Genomic DNA, 27,643 nt, shown 5'->3' with positions numbered 1-27,643 from the left:
AAGCTGTAAAGTGCTTCCTTTAAGTGAAAAAATGAAAGTTCTCAATAAGGAAAGAAAAACAATCTTATATTGAGGTTGCTAAGATCCATGGTAAGACCAAATCTTCTATCCGTGAAATTGTGAAGAAGGAAAAAGAAATGCGTGCTAGTCTTGCTATCACACCTCAAATATGTACATTTAGGCAAAAAAACAGTATATCTAGGGTTTGGTACTATCCATGGTTTTAGGCATCCACGGGTGGTCCTGGAAGGTATAAAGGGGGACTACTGTATTTCCACTGGCGTAACTGATCCACAGACAGTGTGTACTGGAACTGTGAATGGGTTGGTTTCTGGGGTTTATATCCAGGCACACCTTGTTTTATTGCACTTAGCTTTACTGCACTTCGCAGATACTGTGTTTTTTACAAGACCTTCCATCAGCAAAAAGGTTACAATGCCCTGAAGGCTCAGAGGAAGGTTGGCATTTTTTAGCAATAAAGCATTTTTTAATAAAGGTATGTAACACTGTTTTTCGAGACATAACACTATCACACCCTTAACAGACTACAGTATAGTGTAAACGAAACTTTTACATACATTGGGAAACCAAAATTGGTGTGACTCGCTGTATTGTAGCAGTCTGGAACCAAACCTGCAATATTTCCAAGGTACGCCTGTACGCATATTTGTACACACATCATAGGTTTAGAAATTGGGACCATAACATTCCTATTAGTTCGGGATTTTACATATTATACACTGCCAGGATAATCTCCCACTGTGTTTTTTGGAGAAAGAACACATCAGTATTAAGATTACCACTAGGTAACTGACTGACCGTGGACCACGCCAAGCTGCCCACACCTAAGACCTGGGGGCTAGGTCCTGAGTCATAACGAGTCCATGAGCCTGTACCCTGAGGGCCTTGGTCTCAGCATGCGAGGCACTGGGTCAAGCCTCCTTTCTGATGGCTGAAGGGAAATTCCTAAGCCCAATTAAGAACGGCACCGAGAAAACGTCCACAGAGCACTCCTCATCCCACTGACCACTTGCGCTCTCTGACCACAGGAATCATTGCTGCGGCTCTGCTTCCTCCATCCGGCCACACTCCCTCCCAAGCCCTACTATGCCCAAGGAGACGCAGCTGCAAAGACCACAGGCACCCCAATTTACATAAAATTATCTCACTCCATTTTATTTAAGATTTTTTTCTCCAGTTAGTAAAAGAAAGATGTGTCTCTCTTTATACATATGTACAAGTTCAGTTATAAAAATAGACAGCACATTCAAAGAGAAAAAAAGGCTTGGCATTTTTCTGATTCCCTCTAAATAGCATCTGTACACAGGAGTCTGGGATTGGGCAGGGGACTCTTAATGATTTAAATTAAATGATTCCCCTACCACCCTTACTCCAAAAAAAGTTTTAAAAATCAATCTATCTAAACTCAATTCCGCGATTTTCAGGTGTGCAAATTAGAGGCTGGCCCGCCTGGAAGCACCTGCTCCACCAGGGACATTAGGCTGGGGGCAGGCAGAAACACCTCCCGTGCAAACACCACCCCTTTGCCTTTCCTGGAGGGAAGCAAGCTCAGGCTGGTGGGGCTGGGGCTAGAAGGGTTGGTGCTGAACTTGCCCTCTCTCAATCCTCTCCACCTCACTCCTGCTGTCCCCTCCTTTCTCAGTGCAATACAGACAGTGCATACAGCCAAGCAGGGGGCTGAAGGGCAAGGGTGGGGAGACTGTGCATTCAGGAAGGGCAAGGGGAGACTGCAAGAGGGGCAGTGAGGATGTCCTGCTGATTGAGGTGGCTCCTGGTCTCTTTACTGGCTTCTGGGAGTCCCGGGGTGGGAGCTGCTGCTACTGTTGCTGGTGGGACCTGAAGGTTCTCTGGTGTGAACCATGCAGGACAAGGGAGGAAATGCTGGGAAAATAGCTGCCTTTGAGCACGCTTCCTCCAGCCTTCTGTCATCCTCACAAGCCACTATCTTCTCTCACACTCACTGCACTCTTCAATGGTGACACTCTGGCAAATGGGGTTTGGAAACCTGGGGAGCTGCCCAAAGACTGAGGACGCCAGGTACATGATTTCCTCCCTTCCTGGTCCTATAGGAAATCACAGCCCTAAGAGAAGTCTCCACCATGAGAGGCTCTTCACAGCAATCGTGGAGCCTTTGCAAAGGAAATGGCCAGAGCCAAAGAGTGGAATGGGGATGGAGACAGTGTGCCTCAGCATCTAAAGGGGGTCTCTGTCAGGCCCTTCCCCAGCATGAGGTTTAAGACGTGGCTATAAAGCTCATTTGAGATGCTGCGGAGCTGACTGCTGTCCTTGGGCCTTCCTCCTACAGGCAACCCCAGAGCACTCCTCTTGAGACACAGGTGATATAAGTGCTCACACTAACCACCTGCCTGTCCTTCCCTTGCTGCGACTGGTCATCTCTGCCCTCTGACCTGGGATGTAAGATGCTGCACTGGGCAAGCCATCCAAAGATCATTTACAGGCCAGGACTCTAGCCCCTGGTTTGGGTGACGGAAGCTGGAGAGCCCAGGTGGTTACCGTCCTCCAGAGGAGTGGGTGCCTTTGCCCTGTTTCCGGACCAGGGAGTCTGGGGCTAGGCTGCTGGTCAAGTGGAGGCTCTTGGGAGTCCCAGGAACATTATTTCCTTTGCTCAAAGGGGAACTCAAGGGAGAAGAGGCGCTTGAAGGTCCAAAGTCAGCAAGGCCAGCAGGCCGAACAAGGGACGTCTGCAGAGGACTGCTGGCAGAGATTCCTGTGGGGATGGAGAAAGAGACAAGAAGAGTGTAAGCACCAGCCCTGTCAGAGCTGACTCAGCATCTGACCTTGGTTACTGGAGTCTGGGCTGATGTAAGATTGCGGGGAACCCCTCCCTGCCACTCTTGCCAACCTCCTCTTAGCACATTTGCTTGCTCTTCCTGCCAACTGTCTTTTCCGTAAGAGGGATGTGTTTTTAAGAGAAAGACACCTACCCAGCCCCCTCCACATTACTTCATCTGCAGGGAGTAAGAAGTCACCTTGGTGCTCAAGGACAGGGCACATGTTATACAATGTGGGGCAGCCAAGGCTGCAGGTGAGCTGTAACTTACTAGGCATGAATGTACTTTTTCATACATTCCTTCTTCCTTCTTGGGACACAACTTGTGATTAGCTGCTTCCTTCTTAATTTCAGAAGATGTCCTCTACTCTCCAGTCAGTCTGTGCCCTCTGCCTGCTCTATCCTGTCTATGCTCATGCAGTTCTCCTTGTGCTGAAGTGGCCGCCCCTGCTTTCCATGCCCTCAGGTCAAACCTCCCATCTTCAGAGATGGCTCCCTGGGAAACAATGAACTCTCTCTTTCTTGTATGTGCCAAACCCACTACATCTGATAACACGTTGTCTAACACGATGCTTCAATCATTTCTTGGGTCCTGGTTTTACTTTCCTAGAAAGAATTCTAAGTCCTTGGTGGGCAGACACGTGTCTTTTCTCATGCACAGCAGGACTGCAGGGAGCCCCTGGAGCAGGCCTTCCTCTTGCTTTCCACCCCCAGCTCCCAACATTGCTGATTTTCCTTCTGACACTCTACCCCTGTTGCCTCCTTCACTCTTCCCACCCCCTTCTCAGTTCAGGCCAGGTCTCCAGGAGAAAGCCTGAGGAGTGTCATCAGGTGAGGCCCTGCCACGGCAGCCTCGATTGCTGGCATGATTGTTTTCCAAGGATGTGACGAGCTGGAAAAAGGTTAAGAAACACTGGGCTGGGCTATTATACTTCCTATTTGTTGAATGAACAAATAAATGAAAGCTGAGATTACTCCTGCAGCAGAAGAAAGGGTGGTGAATTAATATTTACTGAACATCACTTTTTATAATGCCCTTACTTGCTACAAGAGCCCTATGAGGAAAGGCCCAGAAAAGCTAACTTTAATTAAAACAAGCAAAAATAAGGGTGAAATATGAAAGATAGGGAAGATTAGAAAACAAGGAAGTTTGAAATCTTCATCAAGCTCTTATTTTGCTTTCCCTAAACCCACGTTGTGAATGGGGAGAGAGGTCTATAAACAGGCTTTCCACTTCTCACCACTCTCCCAGGTCCGGCATTCCATGGCTACAATCATCCTCCACGTGTCATGGTCACAACAGCCATCTCCTTTCTCACACTTTCCACAGCCCCTTGTCATACACCTGGTAAGTTCTTGCCTGTCAGGACTTTCCAACCTTGACTCCCACTGCTCCTCTTTAGCACAGCCTGACTGACCAGCTTGGTGACCCCCAATATGCCTTGGTCATTGCCAATTCTCCTGTTCCCAGTCCAAATCCTTTGTCATCCTTCTCCTTCTTTCTGAATTACAGTCTGGCAACTTTGTCATCAGGTCCATGGTTCCTCCTCCTGACAATTGGGGCCTTCTCTCTTTTTTTTACTCAATACAAGGAGCTTCCTGGACTGAGGGTGTCGTACCTGCTCTACCTGGCAGATCGCCCAAGACTCTCCAGCCTTTCCCTGACCAGGGTGGAGCCTGCAGTGCACCCCACTCCCCCGATTTCCTAACTCCCCGGGGCTCCACACCTTTAGACACGTTGTACCCGTATGCAGCATAGGCAGCTGCGGAGGCCGCTGCAGCCCCTGCTTTGGCTCCTGCCATTGCGGCAGCACTGCCTGCGGTGGACTTCCGGCTCCGGCCTTTCCCTGCTCCTTTGGCTGTGCTTCCTGAACCTTTGGGGCGGCCTCGGCTTCGGGCTGAGTGGCCTCGTCCTGCGGCTGGCATTTCCTGAATGGAAATTCCTGTGGGAACAAATGGGCCAAGAGGGAAAAAACTGTTAGCAGACTCTTCCCTGACAGGGAAGGCTGGCTCGCAGCGTGTGTGTTTCAGGACTCCCAGGGAGGTCTAGGTCCCCATTTCATGGCTGGGCCATGGAGTCACACAGAGTTAGTAGGAATTCCATATAGCTAAAACAGCCTGACTCCTCAAGCTGCTTTTAATTCTAAAGAGTGGTTCCATCACTCCTGAATTTCTTCTTTAAACTGGATCATTACTAAATGAACCCCAGGGACTTGCCATCTGCAACTCCCCTGCACACTCCAATGTGCTCCTGCCTTGGAGAGTCACCTTATACTAGAGCTCCTCAAGAAACAGCAGCAACACTGAGCCCCACAGAACGAAGTGAGGAAAAGCCCAGAAAAGCTAACTTTAATTAAAAACTAGCAAAAATAGGGGTGAAGTAGGAAAGATAGGGATGACTAGAAAACAAAGTTTGAAATCTTCATCAAGTTCTTATTGTGCTTTCCCTAAACCTTCTCCTCCTCCCTTTCACTTGACAGGGCTAAGGAAAGAATGAGCCTACAAATTCTCCTTTTTGCTCCACTCTACTCTTCTTTAAAGAAAGTAGAAAATGCCATCATCCTAGAAGGAATCAGGCCTTCACTCACCACCAAACCAATGCTTTTCTGAGGCACTAGGCCAGGCCCAAGCTGTTTGGGACAGCAGAATCACTTACCATTCACGGTGTCTGAGACAGAGCCTGTTATGGAAGCAGGAGAGTTGGTGGCTCGAGACTGAGGGGCTGAGGAGGCTGGGTCATCAACAATAACCAGCATGTCACTGCTGCTCTCGTCAGGGGGAATGGAGCCAGTGTGCAGCTCACTGCTGATAGAGATCTAGAGAAGGAAGGTCAAGATCATCACTATCAGTACCTACAGCCCACAGCCCTTGCACTTGGGTGAGGACATGCTTCTCAGATCTTGCCATTATTTCCCTCTCCTGCCTGGCTTCACTCCCCAGACTTAGATCCCCTGCTTTGGCTCCAGAGAAGCTAGCCTGTCTTCATTTTCTTTTCGTCTTAGAGATTCCATGTGCAACCCCCATCTACAAGGCAGGAAGACTCCAGGGAAGCAAAGGCTACAAGGTCAGGACACAGTCCCCACTGCTGCAATGAAGGCCTCTAAAAGGAGCCTCACCTCACTGAACGGGCTGGGCATGGCGGAGTCCACGCTGATGAATGAGTCATCCCCATCGGCAGAGAGGTTGGAGTTATCAGCCGAGGGAACAAACGGGATCACTAGGTTCATACCCTCTTTTCTCCTTTTCCCATCCAATTCATCTTCCTTTTTCTTCTGGGAACATACAAATCAGGAAATAGGGAAAAAGCATGAGGACTGGCACCAAGAGAAAAGTGAAGTTGGAGAACAAAGTGATGACAGAACTTTGACTCTTTATAAAAGTATAGGTTTTATTTTTTTCAATTACCATACTTTTAAGGAAGAAAAAATTCATAAGGAAGGCAGAAAGGGATGGCTTAATAAAAGTTTATATATATTCTACCACAATAATACATAGCTGAAAAGTAGGCCAGTCCCACTGAACCAGAGCTGCACCAAGCCTGACAGTCACGGGGCAAGGTGCATGGTCCGCTTCTGTCATGTCCCGGCTGCAGACTTATCAGGGGTTGAACCGATGCAGTCCTACATCAAGAGGGAGGGCCAGTGCCTTTAGTAGGTTTTCTGCACATCTGTTTTTGCTCTGCCTTCTTAAATATGCATAAGGAGAACGAAGGTTCTTATTATACCCAATGAATAATGGGTTGCTTTTGTCATTAGTTCCTCAATTTATATGTAAAGACTTAAGTGTTGAGTGATTGAGCTACACTAAGCAGTTCTAGAACCAAGTTCATTAGGGCATTGTCACAGATTAGAGATCTGAAATAACAGAACATATGCTTGGACACATCTAGGAGTCACATTCACCCACTGCACCTAACTGCATTTGTATCTAATACACCTATATTAGGGTTAATATGGTATGTCTTTGTATAGTTTATATTGTCACTGGATATTTATCTGAAACTTCTATGCTCAGAGCAGGGATAGCATCTGATGCAAACTTGGTAAAGAATATCCAGTATGAGAAAACCACTTTTTCTTCTTTGATATTGTTTCTGAATGTTAAAGTTATTTTAATTCTAAATAGTAGTAAGTAATGGGTAGAGATAGCAGCCCAGGCTAGGAAAAAATCTTTCATTCTTGGGATTTTTCAGCTTTGTAAATTAAGTGAGTACCAGGAGTATCCTTTAGGCTAGAAACAGTTCTGCTCAGCAGAAGGTACAATCAAAGGTATGGATTTTACAATGTGAAGAGCTGGTATATCTATCGGAAGATGATCATATAATACAGACAGGCTCCTAGGCTGTGGACTATCAAGGCCATATGGACAAAGGGACATGAGGACCAATACAAGCTTCGATAAGGGGAAGAAGCTGAGCTGACCTCCACTTAAAGCCGAACCAGTTTTAACATGTGGATGCATAATACGCTTCAGACAAACTGAACAGTCAAAGGAAATGAGGCACGGACAGCTGTGAGACTTGAGGGCCCGCAGCTATGGAGATGCCTGAAGTCCAGGTGGCTATCGTATTCAGACCAGGGGCCCAACCAGGGCTGGTGAAGATGGGAAGGGCAGCACGACCCAAAGGTAAGCCAAATCCATCAGAAAAAAACTAGGAAGCACTTTTTGGAAGGTTGTAAAACGGTTCCACACCAATAGTCCTAGGGCATAGTCCAATCTGGGAACCTAGTCAGAACTAATGGGCTTACTCCTGAAACAAGAATAAGTCCCGAAAGCTGCACTTCCAACTTAGATGTCAATAAAGACTGGAGTAAGGATTAACTGATATAATACTCTGGTAGAAGCAGCCAGATAGGGAGAAAGGTAGGGGAACTACATCCCACTTTGCAGTTAGCCAAGTGGGCTCAAGCAGGAAATGTCAGAAGGGAGACAAAAAACAGCTCAAATCTTTGGCATGAATTAGAGAAAAAGAGATGAACAAGCTCGTCAGCAACTTATTTTTCCAATGGGAGACGACACTGAATGGCACACTACCAGACCTATGGTACAACGATTGGACCTAATGACCTCTTAGGCCCTTTCTAAGACTCTATGGAATCTGACAATGTAACATCCATCTTACCCATATTTATTTAGCCTTACGCTTTGTAATAGTCCATCAAATGGTTTCCATAATTACCCGTAACCCCTATGACCACAGACATGGTGGGTCTGTGTGAGGCGTACAGGTCTACCAAGGCTGCACTTCTCCTGATCAAACGTCAGTCAGCAAAGAACTGCTACTAATCACAAACATCTGGAGCTGGATAACAACCAGGAACCAAGAAGATAAGTCATGTACCCCAAAGCCTCGTCTGTAAGCACCCACCCCCACCAGTCCCTGTCGCCACCCCAGGCCTGAAGCTGATACCTTCTCTGCATATTTTTCCCGCTTGCGCTTGCGTTCTTTAACTCGGTTGGTTTCCTCCTGCTGCCGTTTCTCTTCTTGCCGCAGTCTCACTACGAAGAAAAGCAAAAAGAGAGCTGATGAAGTCTCTGTGGCAATCATAATCTTCATCCTCTGAAATGAAGGTGGCCATATCCTTGATATTTATGTTCCAAGGTATGACTTCTATCTGTCTAAGACAGATAATTGGTGGTTTTCTAACTCAAGAAGGAACAGAGTTTTTGGATTCTTAACAGTTTCTGGGTTCAAACCATGATCCAGTTTAATTATCACGTGACTTTGCCTTTATTCTTTTTCCTTTTCTTTTCAGGCTTTTTAATCTCTGTGAAGGACAGATTGGGTATGGCTGTAGAGTCCCAAAAGGTTTTTAGAAGGTGGTGGCAAATGTGAGCACCACAGAAAGGAGCTTCCCCATATTTTCTGATGTGATGCTGTGGAAGTCATCAGAGGCTCACAGGGCAAGTCTGAAACCCACTGTTATCAAAACCCAGAAATACACGGGAGAAAGGTTTGTATGTCACACCAGTGTGCTACTCCAGCTTCTCCATTAAAACACTTTCCTGGGCAGAATAGAGTAAATTTATTACTGCTGAAGAGTCTAGGGATAATAGCCTTCCTGGTACCAGTTTATTAAGTCATATTAATTAAAAAATATATGTGGGGGGGAGGAGGGGCAAAATAGGTGAAAGGGATCAAGAGGTACAAACTTCCAGTCATAAAATAAATTAAGTCTCAAGAATGTAATGTTCAGGATAGGGAATACAGTCAATAATATTTTAATAACTTTGTATGATGACAGATGGTAAGACATATTGTGATCATTTTGTAATGTATAAAAATATTGAATCACTGTGGTACACCTGAAACTAATATAATATTGTATGCGAATTATACTTCAATCAAAACAAACAAAACAAAATGTGAATTTTGCCTTCTACTCCATAACACATCCTTGTTTGGATTTTAATAGAAAATATTAATATAAAAAATATTTATCCTCAAATACAGTTTTTGGCATTGCCTACTCTCGGCACACAGCCAAGGAAGGACCCCTTCCATTTTCAGATGTGTATGGCTAGAAAAACACCTTTTGTAGGGAGGAGAGAGCATTAAGAAGTAGTTTAGAGTACGTACGTTTCTTCTCCAACTCTTCATCATCTAGAAGAAGACTAACCACCTCTTTGGGTTTCAAGGTATCTGGTTTGAAGTTCCCACCAGAAATCACCATCCGTTGAATCTACACCAAAGCAGATCAAAATATCACCTCTAGGCACCCATTTGCTTATGGCAACCATCCAGAAAGAAAGAAACACCTTTCTCAATCTGCTCCTCCACTAAGGGCCCTGGAATGCCTATTTTTTTTCTCATTCATCTGATTGGCTCACCCAGATTATTTGTCCAACAGAAAGGACAATGAGAATGTCTTTACTTGGGACTGCTAATTGACAGCTAGAGGACCCAATAATACTGATTCGAGTTGGAAGACAAACAAAAATAATAATTTCTTTGGAAACTAGTAAATTTGGCATACAAAAAGAGGTTGATCAAATTGAGAGTGTTAGGGTGAGAGCTAAAATGTCATTTCTTCTTCCTCTCAATGTGAAAGTATGTCGAACATAAGGGCCATGACTGCTGTCGGTCTCCATGTGAACAGCTGAATCTAGGTTGTAGCCATTGTTTTGGTAGAAAAGGAGTGAGGAATGGCCTGGGCAGCTGAGACTGCTATTGTACAGGAGCTGATGTTATTTCATATGCAGAAGAAATAGTCCTTTCATGACCAATGAAATGTGAGAGAGCGTCTTAGTCCAGTCAATGTGGTTGGACTTTCTGTTTTCTCCACTAGTACTTCCTTTGCCTTGTGCTTACCTCACTCTTCTCCTTGGCTCGCTGCAGAATGCGTTCTTCAATGGTGCCTTTACAGATGAGCCGGTACACAGTAACCTGCTTTGTCTGCCCCAAACGGTGGGCCCTGTCCATGGCCTGCTGGTCCACAGTGGGGTTCCAGTCACTATCATAGAAAATCACCTGCACAGGCAGGACAAGAATACAGCAAAGACTGAGGCACCCTCAGAGCAAAACCAGGAATTCTGAGAGCAACTCAGGCACTCATCTGTTTGCATTAGTTTGATGCCAGATTTCTTTCTATGATATTAAGATTAGCAGATAATCCACTCATAAAATCAAGCCATTCCTTCACTTGCCCTGGGCAAAAGAGACATACTCAGGACTTTTTTCAGGGTTTTCATTTAAAAAGAGGGAACAGCAATAATATTAATAGTTAACACTTAGTACTTATTTGCCAGTCATTCTTTTAGATGCTTTATGTATGTTAACTCATTTATATTCCACAATCACCATGATTTAGGTACTATTAAAACCCCCACTTTATAGATGAGGAAACTGAGGCACAAAGGAATTAGAGAATGTACCCAAGATCACACAGCCTACGCAGGTGGTGGGCCTGGGATGTGAAAGCCTTCTCTTTAACACTGGGATGACCTTGGGAAGAGATAGGCATAGCTTTCCTGGCATTCTCAGGCTCTCAGCAGCAGGGTCATTTTCTGTCCCGCAAATTCCCGGGAAGAAATGTTTAAAGGGCTCCTTGGAAGTGAATTCTAGTTTTCCAAATAACAAACACAAACACCACAAAATGTACTCCTCCTTCCCTCACCCCACAGTGATCCTAAAACCAATGGACTCCTGGATTCTCAGTCCTTGAGGCAACTAACACAGTGGACCTCCTTAAAGAAACCCACTTCAAAACGACCCTGATCTCTTATGTGTCCTCTTCTCCATATACAATCAAGTCACCAGATCCAGCCAGTCCCTCTTTAGAAATGAATCCATCCTTTCGACAGTCCCACTGTCCCTATCCTGGACCAGGCCCTCACCACCTACATCTGGCTCACTAACGCTGTTTGATCAGTGGGCTCCCTCCATCTCAGTCTCTCTCTTCTTCAGTCTACTTTGGGTACCACTGTAGACCACTCCCTCCGTCTCTGCTGGTTATGCTCTAACACACAAAGTCCGAACTCCCCTTAATAATCAGGCCTTGCTATACTGAGCCAACTTCGTTCTATTCTTTCCTAACATAAACTGGCCCTTCTCTCTTATTAGACAGGTCTCATCAGTGTTCCTCACTTATATTACATTTGTCTGCAGCACTTTCTGCTCAAGCTGCTCCTCTAGCCTAGAATCCCTCGCCTCTTTGCTATTAGTCCTTTAAGGTTCGGTTCAAGCTTCACCACTTTCAGGAAGGCCTTCCTGATTTCTCTTACCTATAACAATGTCTCCTTTTCCTATTCCTCATGAATTCTTATTAGAAATAATAACGGACAGAATCTGCTGAGTCCTTACTATGTGTCTGGCATTAGTGTGCACATATATCTCACTGAATTTTCACAAAAACCTGTGTATTTCCTTCAACTTATAAATTAGAAAGAAGCATGCCTGAGCTCACAGTCCTAACAGTCTCCCTCCAACACCTGCACTATTAACACCACTTTGCATTGCCTACCTCGGTCCAAGTTCCCACTTAATCACTGACTATTTTCTATGGGTGTCCAATTTAAAAATCTCCCCATCTAGTCTTATTTACCAGACACCATCCGTCAGTGTGAAGCAGAATTCCACAAATACTAGTCGATTGATACTAGAATCTCTAAGGGGATTTGAGCAAAACTAGACAGAGCCTAAAAATGTAAACTAAAGAGTGATTCCAACTCTCTTGAAACTGCTTCTCTATGATGCTCTTTCCATTGGCTAACACTATTCCTAAATAATTTATTTGTTTTCTCATTTAAAAATGGAGGCAATTCTTCTGCCATTCTTTGAAGAGCTCAGATTTTGGGTGAAGACAGACAAAAAGCATCAGCATTTTCAATGCTCTTTCCTCTACTAGTAAGAATCTCTACTGGCTCTTTCTTATGGTGCTCCTTTCGTCTTGCTTTTATATGAGGTATAATCCTTAAACTTTTAGTGTTTAGAATCCTTGGGGAGAAAATTACAAACTGCCTGCCAAAGAAAAAAAAATCACCGTGAAAGCTTATTGTTAATCCACAGTGTCCACAGACCTAGGATCTAGAAGTACACAATGTTTGTCACTTGTAGAGGGGCATAGTAAATCTGACTACAGGACATTCTGGAGCTTATCAGGATATGCACAATTCTAGAAAATCCAGTTTAAACTTCCAAGGAGAACAAAGGAAGAGAAGACACAGTTAATGAAAAGGAGACCTACATTACTTGCCTAACATACCTAAAATGACTACATATGTGGAAAATGAGGGCTGATGTCACATGCAAAGATAGTGCCTTTAGTTGTCCAAGCCTGAGGCACTGGTTCAGCATGAATTCATAATGGGGAGTTTTAGATTATGAATCATTTCATAGGTGCTTCCTTAACATTTACATTTTTTCCTAGAAGTCTCAGTAGCAATCAAACCTGATTCAACTTGGGTTCTTACTCATAAACAGTAAGAACATTAAAGCCTGAGGAGGTAAGTTTGCAATGTAACTTAAAAAAATCCCCAAATTAAGTGGCTATTTATTATTTAAATGGATTAAAAGAGGTGGGGAATTTGGAAGAAAGAGAAAAATAAAGATTCTATTTAGAAAAATACTTACCCAGGGAAAAAGAATATGAAATATGTGTAAGCTAGTAAGTTAAAACAAGAACAAGGGTGAGAAAACTAAAACCAAGCCAGACATATGATTATTATCCAATCTGACCATAAAATGAACACTGAATCAACCGTGACAGGAACTCGAAGTGGGGTAGGTGTTGGGGGAGACAATTGTGCCCACCACAGTGGGACAGAGATGACACCCGTACTTGGTAATCAAGTTTATGGAGCTCAGTGAGACAGCCTAGAGAAAAACAAGCAACAATTAAAGGACTAGAAGAACTGACTTCACTAGGAAAGATTAAAGCAAGTCAATACACAAAGCGTGGCCCAGCAATGACTAAGGGGAAACATATTAATAGTCAGCACCTTCATGAAATTGTAAACACTAAGTTGGGCAGGCATGGCAGAGAGGAGGTAAGAGTCGAGACAGGGCAGAAACGCCTGGCTATACAGGTCAATGAGAGGGAGTTTCAGGGGATGAAGGAGTGAAATGGAAAACAGGAAAATTTCTAGGAGAACAACTGGAAAAAGCTGGACCAACACTTGGAGGGTGGAACTCCTTTTCCCTCAAGAGAATGGGTGGAAGTTCAGTCCCATGGGAGGGCTGAAAGCTGTCCCATTTTGTCTCATGGGACACAGGATTTTTCTCACATTGCTACGAAGGGACAAAAGCGCCTCATTCTCTCCATACATGTAAGCATATAAAACAGGTCTGACATAGAAACAAAACAAACAGTGCAGTTTATAACCACTCCTCACTAAACAGTCAAATGCAAAGAGATCCCTACTTCAGGAAGAATATACAAAGAACAACACAGACAGTAAGGGGCAGCTGCCATTAATCACATGCCGAAATAATGTTTGCAACTAACAGAGTGGGCCAGACAGAGACCCACTGTTTACAAATACACATGTATACATGCATTCTCAATCTCAAGACATTAAGTTTTTCCTAACATTTTAGGCTGACTAACTTCTTCCTTGTCCATAAATGGTTCTGGGGATCTTTCAAAGCTAAATAAATCTCAGGACAAAGGAAAAATGCCAGGCAAGCAGTGAAGCCTATTGTTTGTCTAATAATACACATACACAGAGTATAACTTGACTTCACACAAAGCATAAACTAGGAATTCATTTCAATCTTGTCTCATTTTTCTTAGGAGTATTCCAGGAGGTTCTAATTTACAAGTGAGTCCCTGAGCCCTCCCTCAAAATTAAATGTAAATTATTTTGGAATTGGGAACTCAGAATATTCAGAGCTTCTCTCTAGCCCCTAGGAGGAAAAGGGAATTTCTACCTCTGCTCCTTTTGCTATGGGCTTAGGGCCTGCTTTAGTTCTTTGTGGCTGGCAGGAGCTCCTTACCCTCACAAGGCAAACTACGTGAACACTGGCAGCGTGATGCAGATCACCCCCCTCAAATCTGCTTATTTTTTTGACCATTCAAATGAATGACTAAGGGAACAATTTCTTAAAAAACCATAGACCAAACCTCAATAGCCAGGCTGACAAGAAGGGAAATACATTTTAATCAAATGAATTTAGGCTAGATCTCCCCAGGTGACCTCATCTGGCCTCATAGCCTTAAACATCATCTATGACCTGATAATTCCAAAGTACATCTATAGCCCCAATCTTTCTCCTGAACTCCAGACTCTGCTGCCTGAGTGACAATGACACTTATGTGTGCTAAGCATCTTGAATTTAACATACCCCAAACCAAACTCTTGATTTCCCCTCTCAAACCCGCTCCTCCCCCCATCCTCCCCTTAATCAGTAATTGGTATCTCCATCATTCCAATTGCTCAGGCCAAATACGGTGGAGTTCTCTTTGACGCCTCCTGCATGTCCCACATCCAATCTACCAGCAAACCAGCTGCGCCTTCAAAATATATGCAGGTTGCAATTATTTCTCACCACCTCCACTGCTTCAATCCTTGTCTACCATCATCTTGTGTCTAACTCCTAACTGAACTTCTTGCTTCTACCTTTCTCCCTACAGTTCTCCCCACCCCAACCCTCCGAAGCCAGAGGGACACATTTAAAACCCAAGCCAAATCACGACACTCCTCTGTTCAAATTCTTCCAGTGGTCTTCCAAATCAAAATCCTTACCATGGCCTACCAAGCACTATGTGATCTGCTTCTCCAACACTCACCTCACACTGCTCTCCCTCTCATTCATTTAGTTCCACCTACAAAGGGCTGCTTACTGTTGCTTGATTGTGCCAAGCACGTTCTCACCTCAGGGTTTTGCACTTATCTCCTCTGCCTGGAACGCTCTTCTTTCTGCCAGATATTTGCTTGGCTTGCTTCCTCACTTTCTTCAGGTCTTGGCTCAAATGTTACCTTATCAGAGAAGCCCTACCAGCCCAGACAAAACAGCAGCTCCTGATCATGAATAGGGTTTTGAAGAACAAACAGCAATTTACAAGGTGGAAGGAGGTGCCCAGGAGGATGATCTATGCTGAGGGAACAGTTTATGCAACAGTGTGATATAATATAGTGCGTTCAGGAAACTATAAGTCAACTGTTATTTCTGAAACATAAATTTTGGAAGGGGAAGTAGCCTGACAATTAGGGCGGAAAGGGAGATAAAGGCTACAAAATGAAGGGCATTTAATGCCATGTAAAGGAGCTTATACTTTATCTCGTAGACGATGGAGACAACCTAAAGAGTTTTAAGCAAGAGTGGCATGGTTAATAAAGAAGGGTATAAATAAACTAATAGAGCAGGTATGGTGCTGGGGGCTGAGACTGGAGTCCAAAAGATCAGTTAAGAGAAAGTGATGAAGTTTATATTCATGTTGAGACTATGACTCAGTTGGGACTGTATGGAATGCTTACAAACTAGAGAGAGCAGAGAACCAAGGAACAAAAAGAAAGCCAAGTTTCTGCTATCTGATATGGCACCAAGTGAGCCACCACATCAGAGAACGCAGAACAACATCACCTACCACCAATGACGGACTTCCTTTAAGGTGACTGAGGCTGATGATGTGCACATTAGATACAGTATCTACCCAGCTACGCCTCCAGTGGTCCTTAGGCCCTGGAGCCCTGTCCCAACCTGGTTAACTGGCTGAAGAGATTTAGATGCCAAGGAAGGTTCAGTTGAGTTCTCTGGTTCATATTCTACTTAGTGATATTATAGAATCTGTTTTTCATTCTTGAAGGCAGGCAGGTCTGTGGTGTAGTAGTTAGTAAGGAGAAAGAGTGGACATAGCCTAGGAGTGGGGACTGGAAAACATGGGATCCAGTTCCAGCTCTGCTGCTGCGAGTCTATTCAAGCCTCTTCACCCTTGTACTTCATTTCTCCATGAGCCTCCAGAGTTCGCATCCTCCTCATATTTGTGAGAATTCTGATGCTCTGTATTTTACAGAGAGGCACCACAACAGCCATAAAAATTATGTTTTTAGAGTCATGCCTTCTACAGAACAATTTCCCATTTATGCAGTTTTATGTCTCATGTTTAAGGTTACTGAAAACGTTATTAAATATATTTGAATCCTGGGAGTAATTCTAAGATTCAAAAGGAATGCTCTTTTCCTGTGCTTTTCACATGCTGAAATATTCTTCCAAGATTGCATACGAAAGGATAGGTAATTTGATGGAATGTCTTTTTAATTTAATTTTTTAAATTACCAATTTCATTGCTCTCCAACCACCATTTGAAGTCTGGGATACAAAAATATGAGTTTTTCCTAAAATGGAATAATGTATAAGAGTAATAAAACAATCCTTTCTGATGTGTTCAGTTATAGCTCCTAAAACAAATCTGGTTGGATTGACTGATTTTTTTTCTTCAGTGTGTTTATTCAGACGTACTCCAAGTGTTTAGAACTGTATCACGCACACAGTAGGCACTCACTAAATATTTATTGAATGAACATGTAAGAAAGTTACTCCAAGAGAATGGAGAGAAAAGTCTAAAAGGAAAGCTAACAAATGTTCCAGTTCCAGGCAAAGTGTATCTACTGTCTTGTAACATAACAAGAAGAGGCAAAGAAATAAAAGTTTGTGACACAAAGCAAAGGGTAACGCCAATTGAACAACATTTTTAGAGTAGAAAACCTGCATATCTGGTATCATATTGTGCTCTCATTACTTACTGTATCTGCAGCAGTGAGATTGATACCCAGCCCTCCAGCTCGTGTGCTTAGTAGGAACACAAAGATGTCATTCCTGCAGAAAAGGGAGGGATATGTTAAGAGGAAAAACTGAAAAAGAAAAATAGCATATGGCAAAAGAGAGGGAACTCTGAATATAGAATAGCGTCTAGGGCTAGAAAGGGTTTTGGTGGTTAGCCAGGCCTGACCCACGTTTTTTCGACACACTGTACAAAGGTGCTCTGTTGCTAAAATCAAACCATGGCAGTCACCTTCCAATTTGCACATATACTTTTCCTGCCCACTAATACTGACTGGGAGGCAGTATACTTATAAACATGTAGCAAATATAATAGAAAAATATGCTATCGTGGAAGTAGAGACCTCTCTATGTAACAGTCATATTTTTAACAAGTTCCTAGTTCATACAGAGGGACAAATAAATCAGTATTTCCTGTTGTTTCCCCCAAGAACCATGACTTGCAATAATTTTGGAACTGATTATAATTCCAAAGCATTCGTTTTTCCAAATGAAGAAAGTCAGTCCCAGAAAAATGACCTGAGGTCAGGACTAAGACCCAGGTCATGACTTCTATGTATTAAATTGAATTTAGGATCAAACTCATGAAGATAGGCTGGAATTAAAGTACTTTTTGATGAATGCCAACACAACCCTTACACAGAAATGACCAGATATAGTTTTCTCAGTTTCCCTTTACATCCTATGTCCTTTTAAAGAAACTAAAATTATGAATAAACCAGTATGTGCCACTGTCACTCATTCAGGCAACAAATATTTACTGAGTATCTTCTAGGAACAGGCCCATGCCAGATCACAAAGAGTAGGCTCTGAGTGTAAGATTTATCTATCTATGTACACACATACAATTAGGGCTCAATTTGAACTCAGTTCTTGCAGATAACATAAATGTATTTTAAGATTATCTTGTCATCTTCATGCTCCTGCCACCGGAAGTTATTTTCCAGAACATTTCTAAGGGGAAGAAACTGCATTATACTGGCAAGCAAACTTCAGTCCTCTAAATCAAGCAGCTAAACCCTCTTCTTTATGACTATAATGAGAAATACAACTGGAAATTCATTTAGATCAGTGTTATTCAAATTGCAGGTCACAACTATCAATGGTTATGAAATCAGTTTGGTGGATCTGGACCGTATTAAAGAAACAGACTAAAGGAAACAGAACAGATTAGAAAATATTGTATACATCACAGGTCATAAGGAAAGTGCCGTTTTGTTAAGTTTCAGATATGGTAAATAGGTGATAAATCCCAATGTAAAATGAATTTTGTTCTGCGGTTTTCAGTTAAAAAAAAAGGAAACACACTGACATCAGGATGCTCTCATTCCTTGATTCTGTTCTTCCTTGGTAAAGTCACTTGACTGCTAAAGGTCTGTTTCCTGGACTATAAAATGAGGATGTTCTGAATATAGCTGAAGTGACTAATTAATGACATATCAACAACAAACATGAGTATCAGTGAAGGAACTATTTTGAAATAAGCATCCTCATTAATCACTATGCTGGGCAGGTCCTAGTAGAAAACTGTCCATTACTTGCATTCAGTTAAACACAACTTTCCTAGAGGCAGGCATGGATCACAGAGCATGTCTGGAGGCCTCTTGTAGGGCATGATTTCAAAAGCTCTGTACTCTCACAAAAGTTCTATTGGTTATCCTTGATTTTATCATGAAGTTTAATATTTCATAATTTTCTTTATTTAATATATAAGACGTCATCTTTTATGGTTAAATCATACAGAGCAAACCACAAAGTTAAAAGGCACCTGCCAGCTTACAAACACGTTTTCCTATAGATATGGGACGATGTAAATGGAAGCTTGATACCTCGCAGCCCATAGGAGAGTATTTAACCACAATAAGGCTTCAAATAAAAAGTGACTGAACTTTCCAGGGCTGCACCAATCCTGTAGAATAATCCTTCCCACTCTGGTCCTGAGAAGACTGCTCAAAGCTCTCTCCTGCTTTGGTGGGTACAGAGGGGTCAGAGGCTTCTCTCCAACACCTGTGTGAGAGCTCATGGAGTCAGCCAATGGTTAGGACTTTTTTTGTAGTTCCTAAAGAAGTCCAGAGCCTGAGGATGGAGTAGCGGCAGGCGAGTGGGGATGGGACAGGGAGGGAGGTAGAAGGTAGCTTGGGAACTACAATAAAAGAAAGGGTAGAGGTAGAAAGATGGGCTATTTCCACAGTCTGGACAGCCAGAGAGATAAGTCCCCAGATGTGGTAACCATTTACAAACAAGGACTATACACATAAAAAATACTAGTGAAAGTAATCCTGGTAAAAATAAATTGATGGCAAAACTTAGAAATATGATGGTGGAAAACACTTTTTTTGGATATTAACTATGTATCGAGAAGATGTCTTTTAATGATGAGGTAGATTGTAAGTAGCAAGGTTTGCGTGCATTCAGTAACATATTCATAATTCATAACATAATTCATATTGTAACAGAATAAGGATTACAGAAACCTTGGGCTGTTAAAAATCAAAGAAATTAGCTTCCACCCTGGATCACACTGTTGGATTATTTATAAGCAAAAATATTTGAATCAAACTGCTGAGAAGTTCCTTTCTACTGAACAAATCTAGTATTATAACATGAATTAATATCTTGGCAACCCCGACTAAAGAAAGGAAAGAAAACAATCCTGGAAGGCAACATGAGGGTTTGGGTGCCCTCTAGGGGGCTGAAAAGGAACCTCAACTCAGGGTCTCCGTTGGAAGACACCTTAGAGACCAGGCTTCTGGGTGGTCTATGAAGGAGACTATGAAATCATGTAGCAAAGACAAGTCTAGGTCTCACCCTTACTTTTCTTTAGTTAATGACCCACTGAGGCCACTTTGCACCACAATACCCAAATTGTGCTGGGCATGTAGCTGACTGCAGTAAAAACTAGATGAATGACTGAAAAAGAGCCAGAATGAAAGAGGGCACTGGAACTCTGTAACACTCTCAACTACAAAGAAAAATCCATGCTACACTCACATTTTCTCATGTTTTCTGAAGGGTCACCCTGAGTGGTGCGATAATTGGGGGGATCCATCTGGCAAATGTCATTGGGTAGGAGGAAGGGAAGCAAAGACCAAGGCACGTCAGAGCAAAGACCTTGTGAATGGCTTCTAGGATCATGCACTGGTCACATGTTGTGAATGTTGCCCAGTCAGGACATCCTGGTCAAACAGTCTTTAGTCTCAGTCAGACTCTTTCCTGGAAGGATCCCTCATAAATAAATGTAAGGGAATGTAAATGGCTTTTTATAGGAGTTCTTGTTTACTCTGGCTGACCTTTGAGCCACAGCGCTGTCCAGTTGAAACTACAATTTTTTCTTTTGATGTCTTTTCATTAATAATAATGAAAATATTTGGCAAGGTGTGCTTTTCTGTTTTGAAAAACACCTGTCTTTTTCTCTATATTGGGTTACTGCCAGCCAATCAAATTTATAAGTGGAGAACTTTTTCCCCATTTGGAGGGGTCTGCCTGATAAGCTTCTGGTCAGCATAGGCACAGCTCAGATTCCATATACAAGAAGTAGGAGATTATTTCCTAGCCATTAATCCCAACTCCAATCATCTAGCTCTTAACGTAGGCAGGGAAGGAGACTTTGCTCTGTTTTTTCATTTTGCCAAATATTAGATGCAGGGTGTTAAAATGATAGTTACTCAAATGTTCAATCTAAATAAAACTCACTGCTCCCTAAGTAATTCTCAGTTGTAAAGTTTGGAAGCTCAAGTAAGTTTCCCAGGAAATCTGCAAAATAAGACATTTACTAAGTAGATGTAGTACAATTTAATGGTGAAAATACCCTTCTTTTAGAGCTAAGCTTTTAAAAACTACTGTGTGCTACTGGGATTGTCCAAATAACTGCTTGACAAATTAAATAAGGGATTTTAGAAGTAATAAATCAAATACATCTACTGATTTTTTCCATTAAAAGGTCACTGGAAAATGTACTAAGTCCTGGATCTCATAGTCCAGTTTTCTGGGAATTGGGTCAGCTAGAACAGCTGTAGCTCTACAACTCAGAAGCCCAAACCATTAGAAGTCAACATACCATAGCTCTAGTTGGAATCTATATCAGCAGAACTTTCTACAAAGTAATCTGACAATATGCACAGTCTTATATGTTCATATCCCTTCACTCAGTAATTTCCCATGTTTGAATCTATATTAAGAAAATATCTAAAATAGTGACAAAGCTTTATAAAAAAGATATTCACTCAACATTTTAACAATGGAAGAGTAGTATATATACTCAGTGTAATGGAAAGTTGGTCACTAAAAATAACGATTACAAAGACTTTTTTAATGATGTGTGAAAATGTTTATGATATAATATTAAGCGAAAGAAATCAGGACACACAATCCTATCTACAATATGTTATCAACGTGTAAATATAACCCCCCACACATACCAAAGACTAGAGGGATATACCAAAACGTTAACAGTGATGGGACTGTGAGTAATTTTTATTTTCTTCATTAAATATTTCTCAAATATTCTTCAATAGGCATTTTATTGTAATATATAATGACCCCAATTGTTACTGGAAAAAAACAGCTTTGTTGTTAACGAAAGATCTTCAAAAGTACCCTAGCAAACATACTAGTGGAAAATAAACACAAACAGTAGTAGGTGAAACATCTACTACTTAATGGCTTTTCTTGTAACACAGAACTCATGCCACTCCTACTAATGTGCCCCCAACACAGAGATGCTGGCATCCCTGGAGAAAATACAGGCACCCTGGGAAAATACACAGTCTGTAGATCTTGTATGTAAGATTCCTGTCAGTTGGAACTCTGAGGTTGGAGTAGGTGTGGACATAGTAAAACACATTTCATTTGATTTCAGAATTAAGAAAAGATGAAGATCAGCTGGTAAACTTTCTTGGGGGGGCGGGGTGCGCACAGCTATATGGTAGGGCTAGGAGGCACTACTTAGCTTGTACATGTCTCAAATAACCAATTTAAGAATCTGCCCATAGCTTCTGAGAGCTGAGAAGCTAGGTGAGGTCACCGACACCGTTGTTCCAAGGGAACAAGCTGAAACAGGTACAAAGCAGATCCTCCCCTCCACTGTTGTTCAAACAGCCACCTGAATTCAGATGTACAGTTTCAACTTAGAGGAGTTATTGGCCTGAGTATGCACTGTAAATGAAAACATCAGGATGTAGCTCCTTACCTGTGCTCCATTGTAAAGGACCGTGCAATACCAAAAATTCTCAGAGGGCACTCTACTTTGAACTATGGATTTGTTTTATGCTAAATTGTTTTACATCTGAAGTAAATCATGCTTTAAAACGGAAATGAAAGAAATTAAAAATTGTAACCTAAATACAAATGGCTTTGTGCTTCATTTTCCTTCCCAAGAATTCAAAAGTTAAATATTAACAGACTACACAATTAAAGGCCAAAAATTCAGAACTGTTCTGATTTACAGAACATTAAGATCTATTCTATTCCTTAGTTCTCCAGGTCTAAGGAAGAAAACTAAGGGTGGAGTTCAGCAGACCAGTCACTAGCAGAGCTTGGCTTTCTCCTTGGAGAGAGCAGTAACCAGACTCTGCTTATTACAATGAGAACCTGCACTTAGGATAATTATGGCTCTGTAAGCCATCAGCAACCAGCAGGCAGTATTTGAAATTTCATAGGCTCATTATCAGGTGGGAGAAGGACTGTAACTGAGAGCTGCCAGCTGAATAGATTGCATACTATTGCAATTTGTCATTCTGTACTGTACTACTACAATGCTAGAGGGAAAGCAGGAAAAAGGAAGGTATTTTTCTTTAAACTTAATAGGAAATGAAACAGGTAAGCAAAAATAAACTAAAAATCAACTGTAAGTCAACACCCAGAGCCAGCCACTGTCAACATTTAGGAATACAGCCTTGTGGACTCTTTTTCTACATGCATATTATATATATAAGGAGGATCTTGGCTCATACTCAGACATCATTTCTTTTATAGCCCAAAGAAATAGGCACTGATTTGGTGAGAAAATACATTTCAAACACAGGTATTACCAAGCATTCATTTTCTCTCTCTCTCTCAGACACACAAATTTGAACCACTATAAGCGGATTTAGCTACCTCTTAAAAGGGTGGGAACTATATCATGATCACCTAACAATCTGAGATGTGTTGGCATTTCTTTTAAACTCACCATCTCAAGTACTAGAGGAAAAACAAACGAGAATTTTTGTAACTCCTATTAACATTACCTGTTCTGAAAATCAGCAACCATGTCCCGCCTCTCTGAGATCTTGGATGAGCCATCAAGCCTCATGTAGGTATGCTTCCTATAAACCATATATTCCTGCCAACCAGAGTAAAAAGATGTGATAAGTCTGATGCAAATTAATTACTGTATTCTAATTCCCACAAGCATCTACCTACCTTCTTTCTACCTCATCCATACTGGGAACAAGTCATTATATCCAGAATGAGAGAAAGTAATCTCAAAAGGACAGGAATTTAATTGGTAAATGAATTTACTGCCAGTGTGTGACAATCAAGGGTAACTAGAAGATTACAACCACTCTCAATTTCAACTTGGAAACTAATCTTATTCCTGTAGATTTCATGAAAACAAACAAAACAAAATGAAATTTTCAGTCATCAAAATGGCTTTTCAGTCACCAACCAGATGTTTCTCACAGCTATGGAATATCCAGTTTTCTTTTAGTAACACTCGTCCTAATGTGTTTCTCCCCAGCAAATTCTTGCTGATCAAAATCCTTGAATTTACAGCCTAAGCTTCCTTCTTCTCATAGAGCATGCATCACTGTTAAGGGAACAGAAGACAAGGTAACTTTCCATGTCAGAGGATGTTCTTGTCATCATCATCATCTGTGAGCCATCATCTGTGAGTGGAATTACAACTTTTAACAACGGAGAAGAGACTTCAAGAGATGCAATGGAGAGGATGGATCTCCATTCTTAGATGCTGCCAATTCCTCTTACAGATAATATCCAAATGAGCACTGATTTCCTTTCTTTATCCAGATTATATGGACAATACTTTGAACAGTCCATTTGTAGAGGAATTATTATCAAACGCTTCACACAGCTGCCTATTTATAAGAAATCACCATGAACAGTTACTTTGGTTCTAAAATAACTTTTCACTATTGAAAAAGACTAATCATTTCTACATTTGGGAGATTGTGTTAATTAATTTTCTGTGGTCAAATGTTCTTTTATTGCAATACTCTCCCATGTAGCTCTTATACTTGGCTGGGTATTTTAGCAGACAACGTTGCTACTTTGGTATGGTTGGTGCAGTGTATGTAGCAGCCTGCTCTTAGAGCAAGTGAGTGCCAAAAACCCTTTAAATGGCTTGGCAGAAGTCTCTGACTATGATATCTGTTATGTGAAGCTGGTTGACAAAATAGACAAGCTCATCAAAGCACACATCTTCATGGTGTTTCATATATATATATTTCACTATTTCTTTCAGTCTCCAGGTGCTTATTAAAGGGCTTTGATAATCAAAGAGGGGCAGAAAAATATTCAGTCAAAGCAAGTTTCAAGTTTCCTTTTAGGAGTACAGCCCTATAATGGGACTGGGTTAATGGCAGAGAAGTAGGAGTGTTTTGGATAAGGAGGAATTCAGGGAAGAAGATGAAAAATGACAGCATGATGATGGTCTTTAGAGGCTCACTGTACTTTGGCAGCTAATCCAGTCAGGGAATATTGCCATCCAGAAAAGCCAAATAACGAGATTATACAGAGAGACACCCCACAGCTTTGGACTTTAAACTAAATCGTGAGTTTCTTGGACAGGCACTCTTTTGCCTTTTAAGCCAGAACTTCTAATCCCAGCGAGAACAGTAATGAAGGAATCTTCTTGTAGATCTTGCTGTTTACATGATTTATATATCAAGGTCAGCATAACACCAGAGATATTAATGCCAGACCACAATCAAACCAACGCTGATTACAGAGAGCCTGTTACTGAGGCAACAGAAGTGAACCTTTTCAGTTTACTGCTTTAAGCCTTTGCTCTCTCACTCAGGGGAGTAGTGGGATTTCAGAAGGCTTAGATGAGTTTAGATCCTATTTTAGTAAGTAGCTTCAAAACAAGTTCATGGACGTGGAAAATACAGTTAAAAACAGAATAGAGGAATGTCTACATTCTCACATCACAGAAAAACATCCAAAAGATAAAAACTGAGCTAAAAAGGCAATTCAGTATTTCTTTCATTCACAAATTCTGGCTACACCAAAGCTATTCTAGATGTTTCTAAAATTCTAGGCTGTTTAGAAGATACTTAATTTAATCCAATGTTCATCCAGAAAGAAATACCTAATTTCTTCCAATCATTAATTTCAAGAACTGTGACCACTTCCATTCTTAGTTCAGTTTTCCTATGATTCTAAAAACATCTAATGATTTAGTACAAAATTCAATTCTATCTTGTTAAAATAAAAACACAAATTCTAAGAACAAATGATTTGATAGTACTCATAGAATTTCTGAAAATTTATTTAAAAAATCTATCTCCATCGTATTTGAAAACACACCGTACCAAATGAAAACACACCATACCAAATGATTTGGGACGCAGCAAAGGCAGTCCTAAGAGGGAAATTCATTGCCATACAGGCTCACCTCAATAAGCAAGAAAAATCTTACATAAATAACCTCAAACGACACCTAATGGAATTAGAAAAAGAAGAACAAACGAAGCCCAAAGTCAGTAGAAGGAGGGAAATAGTAAAAATCAGAGCAGAAATAAATGATATTGAAACAAAAAAGACAGTAGAAAGGATCAATGAAACAAAGAGTTGGTTCTTCGAAAAAATTAACAAAATCGACAAACCCGTAGCCAGACTCACTAAAAAAAAAGAGAGAAGTCTCAAATAAATAAAATTAGAAATGAGACAGGAGAAATCACAACAGATACCGAAGAAATACAAAGGATCATAAGAGAATACTATGAAAAACTATATGCCAACAAATTGAACAACCTAGAAGAAATGGATAAATTCCTAGACTCATACAACCTACCCAACTGAATCAGGAAGAAATAGAGAATCTGAATAGACCAATCACAAGTAAAGAAATAGAAACAGTAACCAAAAACCTCCCCAAAAATAAGAGTTCAGGACCAGACGGCTTCTCTGGAGCATTCCACCAAACATTCAAAGAAGATTTAATACCTATCCTTCTCAAACTATTCCAGAAAACTGAGGAAGATGGAGCACTCCCTAACACATTCTATGAAGCCAACATCACCCTGATCCCCAAACCTGACATGACAAGGACAATACAAAGAAGGAAAACTACAGGCCAATATCACTGATGAACATAGATGCAAAAATCCTCAACAAAATTTTGGCAAACCGAATACAGCAATATATCAAAAAGATTATACACCATGATCAAGTGGGATTTATACCAGGGACACAGGGTTGGTTCAACATCCGCAAGTTAATCAACGTGATTCACTACATTAACAAAATGAGAAACAAAAACCACATGATCATCTCAATAGATGCAGAGAAAGCATTCAACAAGATCCAACATCCATTTATGATAAAAACCCTCAATAAAATAGGTATAGAAGGAAAGTACCTCAACATAATAAAGGCCATATATGACAAACCCACAGCCAACATCATACTCAACGGACAAAAACTGAAACCCATCCCTCTCAGAACAGGAACAAGACAAGGGTGCCCACTTTCACCACTCTTATTCAACATAGTACTGGAGGTTTTGGCCAGAGCAATTTGGCAGGAAAAAGAAATAAAAGGAATCCAAACAGGCAATGAAGAAGTAAAACTTTTGCTGTTTGCAGACAACATGACATTATAGATAGAAAACCCCAAAGAATGCATAGAAATACTATTAGAAACAATCAACAACTACAGCAAAGTTGCAGGGTATAAAATCAACATACACAAATCAGTAGCATTTCTATATGCTAACAATGAACTAACAGAAAAAGATCTCAAGAACTCAATCCCATTCACGATCACAACAAAAAGAATAAAATACCTTGGGATAAATTTAACCAAGGAAGTGAAAGATCTATACAACGAAAACTACAAGACCTTCTTGAAAGAAATCAACGACGACATAAAGAGATGGAAAGACATTCCATGCACATGGATTGGAAGAATAAACATAGTTAAAATGTCCATACTACCTAAAGCAATCTACAGATTCAACGCTATCCCAATCAGAATTCTAATGTCATTCTTTACAGAAATTGAACAAAGAATCCTAAAATTCATATGGGGCAACAAAAGACTCCGAATTGCTAAAGCAATCCTGAGAAAGAAGAACAAAGCTGGAGGCATCACAATCCCTGACTTCAAGACATACCACAAAGCTACAGTAATCAAAACAGCATGGTACTGGTACAAAAACAGATGCACAGATCAATGGAACAGAATTGAAAGCCCAGAAATAAAACCACACATCTATGGACAGCTAATCTTTGACAAAGGAGCTGAGGGCCTACAATGGAGGAAAGAAAGTCTCTTTAACAAATGGTGCTGGGAAAACTGGACAGCCACATGTAAAAGAATGAAAATCAACCATTCTTTTTCATCATTTACCAAAATGAACTCAAAATGGATCAAAGACCTAA

General features: G+C 41.3%; 1 protein-coding gene across 2 annotated transcripts in view; it reads right to left on the bottom strand.

Annotated features, from left to right (window-relative positions):
• Positions 1-1,152: 1,152 nt before the first annotated feature.
• The window catches only part of INO80 (INO80 complex ATPase subunit), a 125,967-nt gene continuing 99,476 nt past the window's right edge, over positions 1,153-27,643 (bottom strand). Inside the window, exons 28-36 of one of the 2 annotated variants that reach the window (XM_070503431.1) lie at positions 23,261-23,355; positions 16,997-17,069; positions 10,125-10,283; positions 9,393-9,495; positions 8,223-8,311; positions 5,929-6,084; positions 5,469-5,628; positions 4,540-4,755; positions 1,153-2,749 (exon numbers count right to left, since the gene is read on the bottom strand). In XM_070503431.1, the coding sequence (XP_070359532.1) occupies positions 2,532-2,749; positions 4,540-4,755; positions 5,469-5,628; positions 5,929-6,084; positions 8,223-8,311; positions 9,393-9,495; positions 10,125-10,283; positions 16,997-17,069; positions 23,261-23,355 (1,269 nt within the window). In that variant the 3' untranslated portion in view covers positions 1,153-2,531. The remainder of the gene's footprint in view (positions 2,750-4,539; positions 4,756-5,468; positions 5,629-5,928; positions 6,085-8,222; positions 8,312-9,392; positions 9,496-10,124; positions 10,284-16,996; positions 17,070-23,260; positions 23,356-27,643) is intronic. The other variant, XM_070503432.1, reaches the window with a different exon arrangement.

This window comes from Equus asinus, chromosome 2 (assembly GCF_041296235.1).
Source record: "Equus asinus isolate D_3611 breed Donkey chromosome 2, EquAss-T2T_v2, whole genome shotgun sequence".
In the NCBI taxonomy this organism is placed as follows: domain Eukaryota; kingdom Metazoa; phylum Chordata; class Mammalia; order Perissodactyla; family Equidae; genus Equus; species Equus asinus.
This window is presented reverse-complemented; position numbering and strand designations above follow the sequence as displayed.